This window comes from Brienomyrus brachyistius, chromosome 11, assembly GCF_023856365.1.
Source record: "Brienomyrus brachyistius isolate T26 chromosome 11, BBRACH_0.4, whole genome shotgun sequence".
NCBI classification, from domain to species: Eukaryota; Metazoa; Chordata; class Actinopteri; order Osteoglossiformes; family Mormyridae; genus Brienomyrus; species Brienomyrus brachyistius.
In genome coordinates this window covers 10,744,115-10,758,212 of record NC_064543.1, presented here as the reverse complement: position 1 = coordinate 10,758,212, position 14,098 = coordinate 10,744,115, and the positions used below count along the sequence as shown (strand labels likewise).

At 45.5% G+C, this 14,098-nt stretch overlaps 1 protein-coding gene across 1 annotated transcript in view; it reads right to left on the bottom strand.

Annotated features, from left to right (window-relative positions):
• Nucleotides 1–592: 592 nt before the first annotated feature.
• fhod1 (formin homology 2 domain containing 1) overlaps nt 593–14,098 on the bottom strand; it is a 38,586-nt gene continuing 25,080 nt past the window's right edge. Inside the window, exons 13-25 of the mRNA XM_049031543.1 lie at nt 13,573–13,623; nt 12,132–12,262; nt 10,738–10,830; nt 8,805–9,688; nt 8,382–8,537; nt 7,748–7,930; nt 7,087–7,206; nt 6,626–6,787; nt 6,214–6,404; nt 5,648–5,840; nt 4,822–4,987; nt 4,474–4,647; nt 593–1,921 (exon numbers count right to left, since the gene is read on the bottom strand). Coding sequence (XP_048887500.1) covers nt 1,842–1,921; nt 4,474–4,647; nt 4,822–4,987; nt 5,648–5,840; nt 6,214–6,404; nt 6,626–6,787; nt 7,087–7,206; nt 7,748–7,930; nt 8,382–8,537; nt 8,805–9,688; nt 10,738–10,830; nt 12,132–12,262; nt 13,573–13,623 — 2,584 coding nt within the window. The 3' untranslated portion in view covers nt 593–1,841. The remainder of the gene's footprint in view (nt 1,922–4,473; nt 4,648–4,821; nt 4,988–5,647; nt 5,841–6,213; nt 6,405–6,625; nt 6,788–7,086; nt 7,207–7,747; nt 7,931–8,381; nt 8,538–8,804; nt 9,689–10,737; nt 10,831–12,131; nt 12,263–13,572; nt 13,624–14,098) is intronic.

Genomic DNA, 14,098 nt, shown 5'->3' with positions numbered 1-14,098 from the left:
GCAGTTTCTCTTCAGCGATTCTACACGCCGCATTAATGTTCTTGATTTCTGCGAAAATTCAATTCGAAAATATTTTCACCGATCGTAATTTTATCATTTATAATTAAAAAATGCAATTACTATAAAATTGACGGAAAAAATAGATTTTAGAGTGGAAATACGAATATATTTGTTACAAGAACACCGGCGAGCTATAGACAAAGATATAGCATAAAACGAGTTCTGGGGGGGAAAGTTCGCATTTGTTTAAATGGTTTTGTTGTCCGATTACTATATGTAGCGTAATATTCGTGTATTTAGGCCTACTGTATATTCTAGGCCTACGTTAAATACGTATGAGGCGAGTTTGGGAAGATAAACACTTTTAAAAAGGTGCAATGTATTGAGAAAAGTAAGGGATTTTCATGAACCTTAGCGGTAATTGAAGAGTATTAAATCGAGAATATGAAATGCAACCACTCCCCCATGTGGACGGCGAAGAATGGGCAGCATTATGGTCCTGTCGTGACCACGGACGAAATGTATTAGTCATCATTTAACAACCCCGAATAACCCGATAATGAGTCTATGGTTAGAGTAACGACACAAGTCATTCTTTACAACAAACAAAAAAGTGTTTTATTTTCAGATGCCAACATGTTATTGGATCATATGACATAAGATTACATAAATACATTTTAAAAAGGGTAAGCTGGTATATTATAAATGATTTAGCAGAAGAGTTTGGCTAAATCCTAATTGTAAAACCACCGGAAGAACATCAAAAAAGTGAATGCTGTGTATTTTTGTATGTCTCACACATACAATACAAAATTAATACAGAAAGAGATAAGTACACCCTAACCTCGCAGTGCAAAACCGTAATATCCGCAAAATGAATGTTTAACCGATGTTAGACGTTATACAATTTTAAATTTTGCTTGCATTGTCAGCGCAATTAAAATGCCATGTTAAGACATCTGCTTGCTTATCCTTTGAGCACGCAAAATGTTTGTTTAAATATAAGGGGGAAACAGATTAAAAACTAGGGAGAAGAGAGATAACCGACTGCTGACCAACAATAACCGAAAGGGATTTGTTTCCCATCTTGTCTAGACTCCGGGCCGTGTGTCGCGGCGAGTACCAAGCCATCTGAAGGACGTCTTCAAACGTCTCCCTGACAACAAAGACTATAAAATAAGATTCAAATGCGCATTCACCAGCAAGAGAAATGGCCCAGAAATAAATTAAACAATAATATACGACGACGAATGCCAACAAGCGTACAACCCTTAATTTAGAATCCCCAAGTCTCCATATCATTGTAGCCTCCTCTCGAGAGCCTCACAGAGGTATCCCAATTCCATCCCATTTAAAATATTACCTAAGGGGGGGGGGGGCAGCTTATACCACCTGCATACTACCATCCAGATACTACAGGACCCCCCCCCCCCAGGTAATATTTTAAATACATACATACACACACACACACACACACACACTAACCCATTTGTTCTTGTGCAAAAAAATAATAAAAGTATGTAACATTAGTAGATATATATACTGTGAAAATTCCTCAGCTTCCAGAACTCGATCAACACCCCCCCTCCCGATGTGAAAGCAGCTTCGGCAACTCCTATGCTATATTTCAGAACATACTTCAGACACAGTTCTAGCACCCATAAAACAAACTCAAGTCCAAGACGTGTTCTAGCCGAGACGTTCTCTGCAGCCATATGACCAGTGCCGGGGTCGATTATGTCCTCTCTTGCAGTGGTGGCATTTTGCCGCATCTTCCCCTGTCCCTTTAACGACTTGTTCTGGGTCTCCTCCTGCTTTGTGTCCCCCAGGGGAGCCTCCCGTCACAGCTGATCATTGGGCTTGCTGAGGCCGAGCGCCTGCACCATGTCCACACTCAGGCCACTCTTCAGCGTCCGCCGCACTGCAATATGACGAGATTCAGTAGATGTCAGCCACAAGGTAACAAGTTACAGGCTGTCATCACATGATGGGGAAATTTGGTCCCCACATTGTAATAATCACAAAAACACACACACACATCCAAAAACACTTAAGGGAATGCAATAAAACTGGCCTTCACCTAGGAGGACTTGAACCCCACCTATGTCAATGTGCATTTTTTAAAACTTGTTGAGATTGCAGTTTTCAAGTAGTGCACTGGAGGAGGGATGAGGCCTTCAGGCTATGATAATGTTTATTATAATGACATGTTTACAATGTTTGGAGACTTCTGGCTATACATTATAAGTGTTGTAGTCCAAATTCTTTTTAAGCTGGGCCAAGCCGCTGACTATCTGGCATTACCAATGGGATTAGTTTTAACTGTAAAGTAGGGGATTTAAAAAAATCTGCTGTATATCTGATTAACTAGGCTGCCGTCTAGAGTGATTTCTCCGGAGAAATGTTGATAGTCGCTAACCTTGCTTTCACAGGGACAGTGCGATCCCAAAGTGGCGATCTACAGCACAACTCCCCTGCTATCTCATGGCTGCCACCCAGACTCAAGAACAGACATTTGCTGGCTCCACAGTGGAGAAAACAGAAGACTAAAGTCTGCACTGTGGAATTCGTGTTAAGGAGAGAAAGTGAAACCTCACAAAGAAATCTAAGTATAACTTCAACAAAATGACGCTCATGTTGTAATGAGGTGCATATCATCATGAGAATGGAAATTCATAATAGACATAACTTCTGAGTTGCTTTTTTTTGAACAAGTTGGAGAAGAACTAAAAGCAGGAATTGCTTTCCTGTGATATTTCTGCAAGAGATGTTAGATGCAATCCAGTCTGTCATGGTAAGGAGAAAACATCTCAATGTACCGAGGGAACCAAACACATGCATGACAGATCTAGCATTAAGATTATTAATAATTAGCAAATTACATTTGTATAGTGCTTTCACACACACTGCAAGTCACTTTACAAGGTAAGGGAAGCACATTTATACAGTGTGTTGCAATGGCCACCACACAACGAACCACCTCAGTGATGAGAACCTGAGAGCAGCAGGTGATACCTCAGCACCGCACTAGTTAAAATGGAATGGAGCAGTGAGAAGTTTTTTTTCGATGGCTGGAGTGCCGATCCTGCCACCAACCCCCATGTGCTGCCTGAAAGTTGCAGGACCTGCTTGCAGGGTTGGATGTAGATTAACGTCATAACCTACAATTGTTTAGCTCTGGGTAAGGGATTTGCTCAAGGGCCCAACAGAGTAGAATAATTCACAGGATTCGAACCAGCAGCCTTCTGATTGCCTGCACAGATCCCCAGCCTCAGAGCCACCACTCCGCTTTACAAGAAGGAAAAAAAACAGGCAGAACAGGGAGAGAAATGTTCATTAAACAGGAAAGTCAGATTCAAAAGTATAAAGTAAAGAACAGTCAGAGGCCGAGAAGAGAATTTCAGAGTTTTTTTATAGTGAGAGGGGTAAGGAACAGATTACAGCAGCATGACCAAAGAGATCGAGGGAAAGAGTATAGGGTCAGGAGATCACTGCATTAAGGGGGCGCATTAATGTAGAATAGAAAACAGAAATGGAACAAAAGGAGATTACAGGTTGTTTTGGACACAAAATCCTATTGTCTGCGAACACAATAAATCCGAAAGCAAACCACTTACGACACACACAGAAACCTCAGTGGCACTTCGAACTCTGAGCACATTTAGTGCAACCCATTTAAGACTTTAAGTCAGCCAATTTTAGGGCCCGAGACTTCGCAGAATTTGGTGCAGTACAATACAGGATATTAGTCTCATCCTGTGAAGGAACATCAGCCTGAATGCTCAACACTCAGACCGAGTCTACAGATAAGTTGATGAGATTCAATAGGAGTCCTGACATACAAGTACTTAAATCAACATCCCCACTGCTGACAGGCAGGATAAATACAGAAAGGATTTTTTCCCAAACATCTCCCAGCATGATGGCTGATCATAGCCCAGAACAGCTCTAATTGTCATCTTGGCTCTGTATATTCAAATGTGTCTTTTCACAGCTGCCAGACAGGCAGTTCAGGCAAATGGGTGGATAAATCACCTTTATTTAATTAAACAATAATCTGGGCGGGAGGAGGGGGGGCCGGACGGGGTGCTTGCGTCAGTGGACAGGCATCTGATATGGGCTGCATGACGACTTGCATACTATGCATTCCATGGTGAGTTCCAGATTACTACAATCCTAACTGAATTTTCAATAAACAGGAATGAAGATGGGAGGATGAATCAATGGGTGCATAACATGCATCTGCAAATTACAGCCATTATATAGCACATCTTAAACACGCTTCCCCTGGCAAAAAGGTCACGGTCATTATATCTCGTGTTCAGTGAAACATGTTTCATAGGTTTCCTTTGATGTAAACACATGGGTATAATCAGTATAGAAAACGAGGAAAAAAAAGTCTTTGTTCTGCATGACCCACTGTTTAACGTGAAGCAATATTTCCGGAAGTGGAAGCATTCCGTTTATACTCACAGGATTTCCTGTTCAAACGGGAGCGTTTGCGTGTTTTTGGAGTGGATGGCCTCTCTGATGGATTCTGCGTTACAGACTTCACCAGGCGGTCCATGATCTCATCAGTGGCGTCGTCATGGGAACTTGTGATGTCGTCTTTGGTAGATACATTCACAGGATTTAAATTACCTAAGCCTGACGAAGAACAAAGGAGTGAGCACGTTCACCTTGCGCACTTGCGTGGAGAATAATATGCCACAGATAGTCCACATCCCCGCATTTCTACATTGACACTATTCAACGAAACAGTGCAGGTTTTCTAGTTGTACCATGACACTAGTTGGAATGGAGAGAGGAAATCACACTCACTCCGTACAGCACGACTACGACGCAGATTGCCATGGTCAAGGCTAGCAGTCAGCAAATTCTTCATGTTCTCGTGCTGCTCTTGCGTCGGCTCTGTAACTGCTGCCACGGACACAGGGGTGGGGCTGCTCTCGGTTGGAGGAGAGACAGCTCCGGAGAACTTCTCAGTCTGAAACGCAGAGGAGACGATACTCAGCGGCCTTTGGATGCTGATTAATACGTCAGGGATTGTGCCCTGGCAATAAGCCCTTTGGCATATGGGAACCTTTCGCTTGCAAAGGGCATCCAGGACGCCGGGCACACGACGACATCTGTGGCACGTGTCATTATGCCAACTACATGTAATTCTTCTCTCATACAAGTTGTAACGTGCTTTGAACCCTGGGTTATAAAAGATTTCGCTTTTTTCCCCTTTTCTTCCTTTAAGTGTGGAGGCGGGATATTTTCCCAATGTCTGATCATTCTTCCTGCGATTCTGGTTTCTCATCATAAACATCCTTTTGAGGCATGCATCACAGTTGGTGACACAGTCCGCTGTATCCTGTCATTGTGTATGTGTAGCTCAGTAAGTAGGGCACTGCCCTAACAGTGCTAAAGTTGTGGGTTCAAATCACAGGGAGCAGACCAAAAAAAAAAAATCGTAACCCTTCTCCCTACTGCAGGTCACGCTAGATAAAAGCATCAGACAAATGAATGAAACGTAAATTACATCCCATTCGACGGCTTAACCCTCTCACTACCCTGATTACAGAACTGACTAGCAAAAGTAGACAAAAGCAGTTAAATGGACCGAAAAACCCGCCAAAGGATTATGCTGGTGCCGTCTGACCTCTGTGATCATTTTCCCGCGTGTTTTGTTCCGTTCGCGGTGGGCGGCCCGCTTGCGCTTCTGCGTTAGGACGCGTTCCCATGTGGTGCGGTACTCCAGAGAGAACTCGCTGATGATCTTGCAGAACTGGGTGACTTTGATGTCCCGCACGGAGTGGGATGGCTGGCCCAGGTACAGAACAAAGGAGTGGAACCTGTTGAGGCAACAAATCACGCATCATGCTACAGCCTTGGTCATGAATCAGTCTGGACCCCTTATCCATTGTGCTTTATATACAATATTGCCCCTGCAGCACTAACATGCTGATCTTAAGCTTCAGTCCCTACAGAATTTCTGATCTAATTGATCTATTTCAATTATTAGGTATTGAATGTTCATTATACACGAATGTTCATTATATGGGCAATATTCACTGCATATGTGCAATATGTGTAACCGTGTACACAAATTTAAAAAATTCTCATAATCATTTCTGTTGTTATACTGTAGTTTTCCAGTGCTATTTATTTGTATTGGCTGTTGTAAGAAGTACATTTCCCCAGTGTGGGATCATAAGAGGCTCCCACCTGTTGATGATGCGCCTGTGTACCACCTTCAGGATGATGATGCGCTCCGTACAGTCCTTCAGGAACTCTGTCATCTTGGTCTTCAAGGTGGCTTTGGCCTCATGCTTGGCCACTACCTTTAGATGGTCCCAGGAAGCTTTGCACCTCTTCTCCAGCTGCACTAGGCTGTCCGACAACTGTTCAAAGTCCACCTGGGGAGGAACAGTCCCATACCGGCAATTACAATAAACTGCATGCTAAGCGTTTAGATTTTGCCATAATTTGTACACTGGTTTGTTACTGATCCTAGATTAAATCTACCCTGCTTTGTTGTCTTAATTGGATCTTCTTATGGTGGCTATTCAGACCACACCAGAGGTTATGCAAAAGCACATGAGGCGCGGGTACGAGCGGAGGCTGACGGCAGACTCACTTTCGCACAGCGCGTGAGGGAGCCGATCTCGGAGTACACATCCGACGTGTCTGGGTACTTCTCCACCACGAAGTTACAGATGTGATGCAGGAGCGACTGTCGGTGCACCGTGTCTTTCACCTCGGTCACCTTTTCCAGGTAGCTCAGCTCAAAGCCCTTGGCCTACAGGGGTACAAAGTGACCAATGTCATAGTGGGCTCATGTGGGGAGGGGCAGTCAGCTGAATATGTGAGCAGCGCCACAACCCCACACCCTTAGTAAGAACGACGACTCGCGTTTAAATAACAGCAAATCAACGTTTTAGGCTGGTTTTAGGCTCACAGAAATACCCATCTGCGTCTCTTTTTTTTTTGCTGCATTTGTTTTTGTCTTGTGAAAACGGCCGCACTAAAACGCACCAGCAACCTGTGGACAGTCACTAATGGCATACCAGGGTGGTGGGGGGGGGGGGGGACACTTACGCTGGAGTTGTTCAGGAAGTTTCCTGTGGCCAGAATGGTTGCTAGGATGCGCTTGAATGTTTGGTTCTTAGCGAGCTGCTCCATTCCTTGTTTAAGGTCGAACAGGGGCTCTGCAACCTCCTAAAGCCACCAATGAGAACAGGCATTAAAAAGGCAGAAACCTTGCCAACCACCACTGTTTTGGACGGAGAGTCCATCTGCTGGTGAATATCTGTCATTGCAATTTGCAGACTTTTTTTCTGTGACGCATTAACAGCAAATAAACATACGGTCATAGGCAGTTAATTCTGAATGAGGCACGATACAATACTATATGGTATTAAACATAATCCACAGGGATGCCAACAGGGATGCCAACAGGGATGCCAACTTCTGTCAGCTGGCCGGCATGAAATTTTCAATGCGAAAAAGATCCGCACACTCATTTACATGCATGTAATAGTTTGTAGGGCTTGCAAACTTCCCCAAAGCTTTTAATGTAGTTAATTTTAGGTTTATAGTGGAATAATATAGATTTGCAGTCAGATTTCTTGTGTGAGCGTGACAGTCAGAAAGCTTGAGTATCACGCCAGATGCGTGAAAGCTGCCAACCCCGCATCCTTCTGCGGTGCAGACATGGAGGTAACAGCGCGTTTCCTTTCCAGAGCAGAGAGTGACAGACCTTCTCCAGTGTCTCGTAGTTCAGCTTGAAAGCCCAGAGCTGCAGTCTGGCGGCCAGGGCGCTGATGGAGGACAGGGCGAGCAGGAACTGCTCGGCTGTGCCCAGTGGCATATCTGGGTTGGCCAGCTGTGCCTCCTGGATCTTCTGCTTCTCTTCCTCTGTTGGCATCATGGTCAAAATTTTCTGGCACCACCAGACAGATCAGACAGAGTGGGCAGAATTGGATGGGGGGGTTAGTTAGCTATGCATCTGATCAAGGAGATTGGAGCTACAGTATTTAAGGAATTTGAACCCAAGTCACAATAAAGCTATTTAGATCCTGCCCTTTTACCCATTTTTACTCCACAGACACTAATACTAGGTCATAATATGTATATAAAACTATGTACATATTTATTTCAGCGTATGCTTTTATGCAAAGTACTTAAGAGAGTGGCAAGAAGCCCCCGGAGCAACTGAGGTTAAGGGTCTTGCTCAAGGGCCCAACAGTTCAATAACTCTGCTAAGCCTGGGATTTAAACCAAAGACCTTCTGATCATAGGCAAAGGGTCCTAACCTAGAGGCACACAATCTCTCCCAATAAGTACAAATAGGCTGACCCCTGATATTCAGAATGCTGGTGCCACAGTCCTACCTCGATTCCTTCTTTATTAATGGCAAACTCATCAAAATTAAGAATGGCGGTCTTGATGATGTGGACAGCAGGTAAGACGGTCATGCCAATGTTGATCGCATTGCTCCTCTTGGGATCCAGGACGACTATCTCGGATTTCTTCACCTCAGACCCTCTCTGGGTACATAGAGGACGAGGAAATGAAACCGCAAAATGAGAGAAACAGACTCTGCACTTCCATCTTTGGTTACTTAATACAAGTACAACTATTTGCAGATCCTTGTATTTTCAAAGGCATCCCGTCCATTTTTCAGGGAAGAGGCAGAAACAGCAGCAGGGAGAGTTGATGACAGTTTTAATGTTAAACCGGTAAATGAACTGTGCAGGTATGATGAATTAGGGTAATAATACAGAATCATTGCTGGAGACGGTTGTCATACACACCTTAGCTGCAGGAAGCTCTTTGGCTTTGGACTCAAACAGGTGCTCCAGTTTGGCTGTGTCCACGGTCACTTTGTCCAGCGACGCCCACACCGTACCACGGCCAAACTTGCATTTTCTTGGGCTGTCCGACTGCTTTAGCTCCTTCCAGAAGAGCTTGACAGTTTTCCTCTTCTTAGCGAAAGCGGGGTCTGGACTCGCTGAGGGTGGAGGAGGGGGCATGCCAGGGGCTGGGGGTGGCGGAGGTAGGCCAGGGAGACCGGTGCCAGGTGGGGGAGGAGGTGGAGGAGGGGAGCCCAGACCTGGAACCCCCGGGGGAGGTGGCGGGGGTGGCGGCGGAGGAAACCCCAAGCCAGCTAGGGGCGGTGGGGGTGGCGGCACTCCGTTAGGCACACCAGCATCAAAAGAATCAACATCCAGCACGTCGATGTCCTCTTCTTCCTGGAGGTCGGAGAAGTCCAGGTCTTTGATGCGCAACTGCCTGTTGGAAGGCTGCAGACGGTCCCAGCCGCCCTGGCTACCCCTAGACAGCGGTGTCATCAGGGTGGTCTCCAGGTTGAGCGTGTTGGTCTCCGCGTCGATGCTGTACTGCGGACGCACGGCCCGGACCTGCTTCCCCTCCGCCAGCAGTGCCTTGGCCGCCCGCATGCTACCCTCCAAGCTCTCCAGCTCCGCCTGCCGATGTGCTAGGCTCCGCCTCTCGGTGTCGGGCTCCTCCCCATCTCCAGCCTCAGATTCGCCTGCTGAAGGACTCTCTTCCTCTGTTGTCGACATGGTCAGGGAGCCAACGGGGTCCTTGGCATAGAGCATGTCCAGCATGAACTTCCTGTCACTGGAGAGGGTGCTGCGCTGCTCTACCACACTGCCCTGTCGCTTGATCTCTCCACCTGAGCCAAGAGAACAGTTACACATGTACATGAACCCAAACTCCATCGCCTGACATCTGCAACTATAACGATACACCACAACTCCAACAAATACCAGATCTGTATTACGCCTGATCCACACACATCTGCACCTCCCATGTCTACACACCTTCTCTCTACATGATACAGAACACAATAAGGGCAGCCAAATCTCAGCCCTTAATACACAACATTGAAAACAAAATCTCATATATACAGTATATTCCCCCAAAATGTTCCAAAGATCAGATAGTATTGTTGACAGTTTCTCTGCATATTTTAAACCATACAGCAATTACAGCTGGATCTGGAAATGTGGTTTTTAAAAAACACCTTGAATGTACAAAGGAAAAAAAACACTTATCCAGTCTTTGATCTCCATGAGTAACCAGCAGCATCACCTCATATTCTAGCCTCCCTCAATTCCCTCAATCATAGTCTCCCTCAATCCCCTTTTGTCTCTCTCTCTCCCAGTCCTTCTCTGCACCAGAGACCGCTCCACGTGACATCCAAACACTTGCATTTCAGGCCACCTACTCCGAAGTTTCATCCAAGCCAGGGAGAAAGGGAGGCAGAAAATGCAGCCCATACCCGTAACGGCTCCCAGCAGGGGAGCTGAGCTTTGCTGCCCTGCTGTCTACCCTGCTAAGGATCTGAGAGCAACAGAAACAGCTAACAGTCTCAACAGCTTCTCTGTCTCGCCTGAAAGAAAGGAGTCCTCAAATGCCCCATTTCCGCCTCAAAAAAACTGAATGAGTGAATGTGCGCTATGGTGTGATTCGCTGATCATTTAATCAATCACATGTTAATATACAAGAACAAAATATGAATACTCATTTTACAGAAGGCATTTTCACTTTTGATTCGTTAGAGCTTGTGGAAACCGCATATCTGATAAATTACAAACACTGGATGATATCTAGTCCTCCAGTGAGCCCCACTGGGTGTGTTTCAATTCCGAGAAGGAAAGCTTTCGTGGGCAGGGAGGAAAGGCACAGGTGAGACGAGGTGAGAGATGTCCTGTGTCTTACCGAATTCATCATGCGTCACGCATTTAACTTCAGGCTGCTGCAGGACGACAGCAGAGATGCCGGCCTTTCTGCGTTCTTCCAGCTGACTGCGGTCTGGTGTCACAAACATGTGCGTGTGCACACACAGACACACACACACACACACAGACACACACAGACACACACAGAATATAAGTGAGCACAGTTAAACGGCACTGACTGATCCATTTAACCTGTAAATTGCTTGCTGTTATTTTTGGACTCATATTGCATTTACTTGGCAGACGCTTTTGTCTAAACGGACATACAAGTGAGATAGATCACCGAGGCAAAACTCTGATGCGTTTACATTATTTTTTCAAGGCCAGACAATAATCCACATCTGTAACCAGACATGGCCATATTCCACCCAAACCAAACCAACTCTGCAGGTTCCATGTAGGACCCCGACCCCAAAACTGCAACCCAGTGTGTTGCTGGCTTGCAGTGATGTTTCCACAAGCAGACATCACACTCCACTGGCCCCCTAACCACAAGAAAGGTCACCACACCACGTTCATGCTGCCTACGACCGCCGGGCGCCTGCCAGCGATCGAAGGCCCAAAACAGACAGGTTTCATAATTCCCAAAGCATCGCAGGAGAAGCCATAACAGGCTGTTAAACCCATTTGGAGGATTGATGGCCCGAGCGTTTATCAGAACTGCTGTAATTAGGGTTATGAAATGGAAAGTTCCTGGTCTGAATGGAGCCGAAGAGAGCGTGTGTGACAGATGATCGTGCCCCCCCACCCCAGTCCTCACAATGTTTTCCTTTCTCATTACTATGCCAGTGGCACCCTCTCTGCCCCTCTGCCAAGCAACCATTGTTATGCTTCTGTGACCCCCCCCACCCTGCAAACTCTGCCAGTGATGCTTCATTTACTGGGGCAGAAAAGCAGCCCCCACCCTTAACTCCACCCCCATAGAACCCCCGACCACTTCCCCATACCAGAAAACCCACCCTCTCCTGCCTTGTGACCCTCACTGCCTAGAGTGGCCAACTGCTCCATTGACTAGTCCTTGACTTACATATGGACTCTGACAGTTACCTAGCAACCAGCTATTGACAGCTTGACCGAAGTTTTGATCGGCAAAGGAGAATTTCCCCTGGTGGGACATTCTGTTCCGTTTCATAATAGCGATTTAACGGCAACATTACAATCAGTTATGGCAGATGTTCAGCTTAACTTTGCAGTTCAGCTACAAACTGAGCATCAAACAGCACAAACAGTAAGAGATGGGTAACAGGTCCTGCTAAAAGGTTGGTAATAAGGTCGGTAATATGGTCTCCAACCACAAAGGCACAGATGTTCATGTAATGCCATAATTGGACAAAAATATTTCCCACATGCCTCCAGATGGGGGCGCCAGCGTACCTTCAGCAGCAGTGCTGTTCTGGCAGGGCTCTTCGGGTTTGGGGGAGGGTCCCTCCGGCTGAGTGCCATGGATGGACTGCCTCTTTCGTCGCTCCCACTGGGTCGCCTCCAGATTGCGCAGGAAGTTACCCCTGTGGGATGAAGCAGACCGTGACCTCGTGGCATACGCCCCCTACAGGCAAAACGATTCACTCCCTCGTCATTGGCACGCCAGTGCCGCTGCCTAAACCTCTACCACCACCAGCTGCTATTTTAAGCAGAATTACATGCTTTCAGTTGCCTGTCAGTGCAAAAATGTTAGCTTATTGACCTCTGAAAGAAAACCCAAATATTCACAAATAAGTCACCGATTGCACCACGAAGGAATGCGGTATTCATTTTAAAAGCAGAGACATGCCGATTCAGCAATCTGCAGCCCTCAGCGGACATGGCGTCCTCCTCAGAAAAGGTTAAGTATCGTTAGTGATATCACACTACAACCTACGAGCAGGACCACTAACCTGTCCCCAGCCACAAAAACCATGTTGACCATATCCCACCAACAACCAACCCAAATCACCACGGAGAACAGGCCGTCAAAGTCCTGAACCGACCGTGTCATCAGCGCACGTGGCCTCCGCACCGTAAGGACCAAATCGGCTGGCCTGAGTCACTGAGGATAGGAAACAGTGATGATCTGGATGGTTCAGTAAGTGGTGAGGATTAACCAGAAATCGTTACGGGATTCTTTAATGAGCAGGTGGAAGGTGAAGGTGTTTTCAGAGCAGTAACACTCATGTTAACACTCGAGCCAATTCAATAATTTTTTTGATAAATAAATCACAAAATTAAGCCAGTGCATTCAAAAGCAATTAAAAACATGTTTAACATGCATTCTAGTAAAAGAAGAAAATACTTGTGCAACGTTTCATAATAGACGGAGCTCCAGGAAGCTGAATACCTGGCAAAGCTCCATCTTTACAACCAACAGAATTGCACTGCCCTAGTGTCAATTGTTCAGTTTCCCTTTGTAAAATAAATAAATAAAAATCACATGATGAAAGCAAGTCATTCCCTTCAATCACATTTGCATTTTTACATTGAAGGGTGACTTACAAATATTTACTGGTTTCCCTGCCTGCTGAGGGTTCTGCAAATCTTTGTTCACATGGTGATTGTTTCTGGAGCAACAAGAATCATTTTAATATACTGCGATGCCTCCCTTGAACGCAAGCCGTCCAGATCGGTACGTTTGCCAGTGGGATGAGAAAGGATACAACTGAGATGCGCAAGCAGCTACCAAGAGATATTAATTTGCAAAAATATAAATGGAGAAAAACCCATAAGATTTGGATGAAAATAAAAGAATGCAGAAGCAACAGGTTCCCCAACACCATCACCAAACCACCCCTGATCACCTCTTATCATAAGAGCGACCCCACCCCCCCCCAACCATACTTACTCAAACCTTCTGAGAACTGGTTTGTCCATATTTATACTACAGGCTTCCAGGCTGAGGAGAAACATTTTGTTTAAGAGAGGAAGGCATGCCCAGTCGTTACAGACACACACCATCCAATGACACAAAAACCACCCGTTTGGACAGAGTTTAAGCTAAACCAATAAGAAGCCAACCAGCCGCCTACAACTGGCCAGGTAATGGCAGCTTTAAGGATTTGGTTACATTAGCAGAACCAGTTCAAATCCCAAGATGTTTATAAGCATCAGTATCTTGTTAATATTTTTACTGGAAACACCTAAGTAAAGTAAATAATGAGTGTGTTGCACTAAATCACAGAGGATCAAAGAGCTTCAAAACAATAGTTTACGATGCTTAAAATTTTGGTTTATCGCTAATTAATACAACAAAAGGAATGATGAAAAAACGAGAGAGGGGTAAGAGTGATGAGAACATGGCTGACCTACCACAGAGAAGCAGCCTAAAGCCTTTTCCCATAGAAATATTCCTATATTCATATCACTCCCAA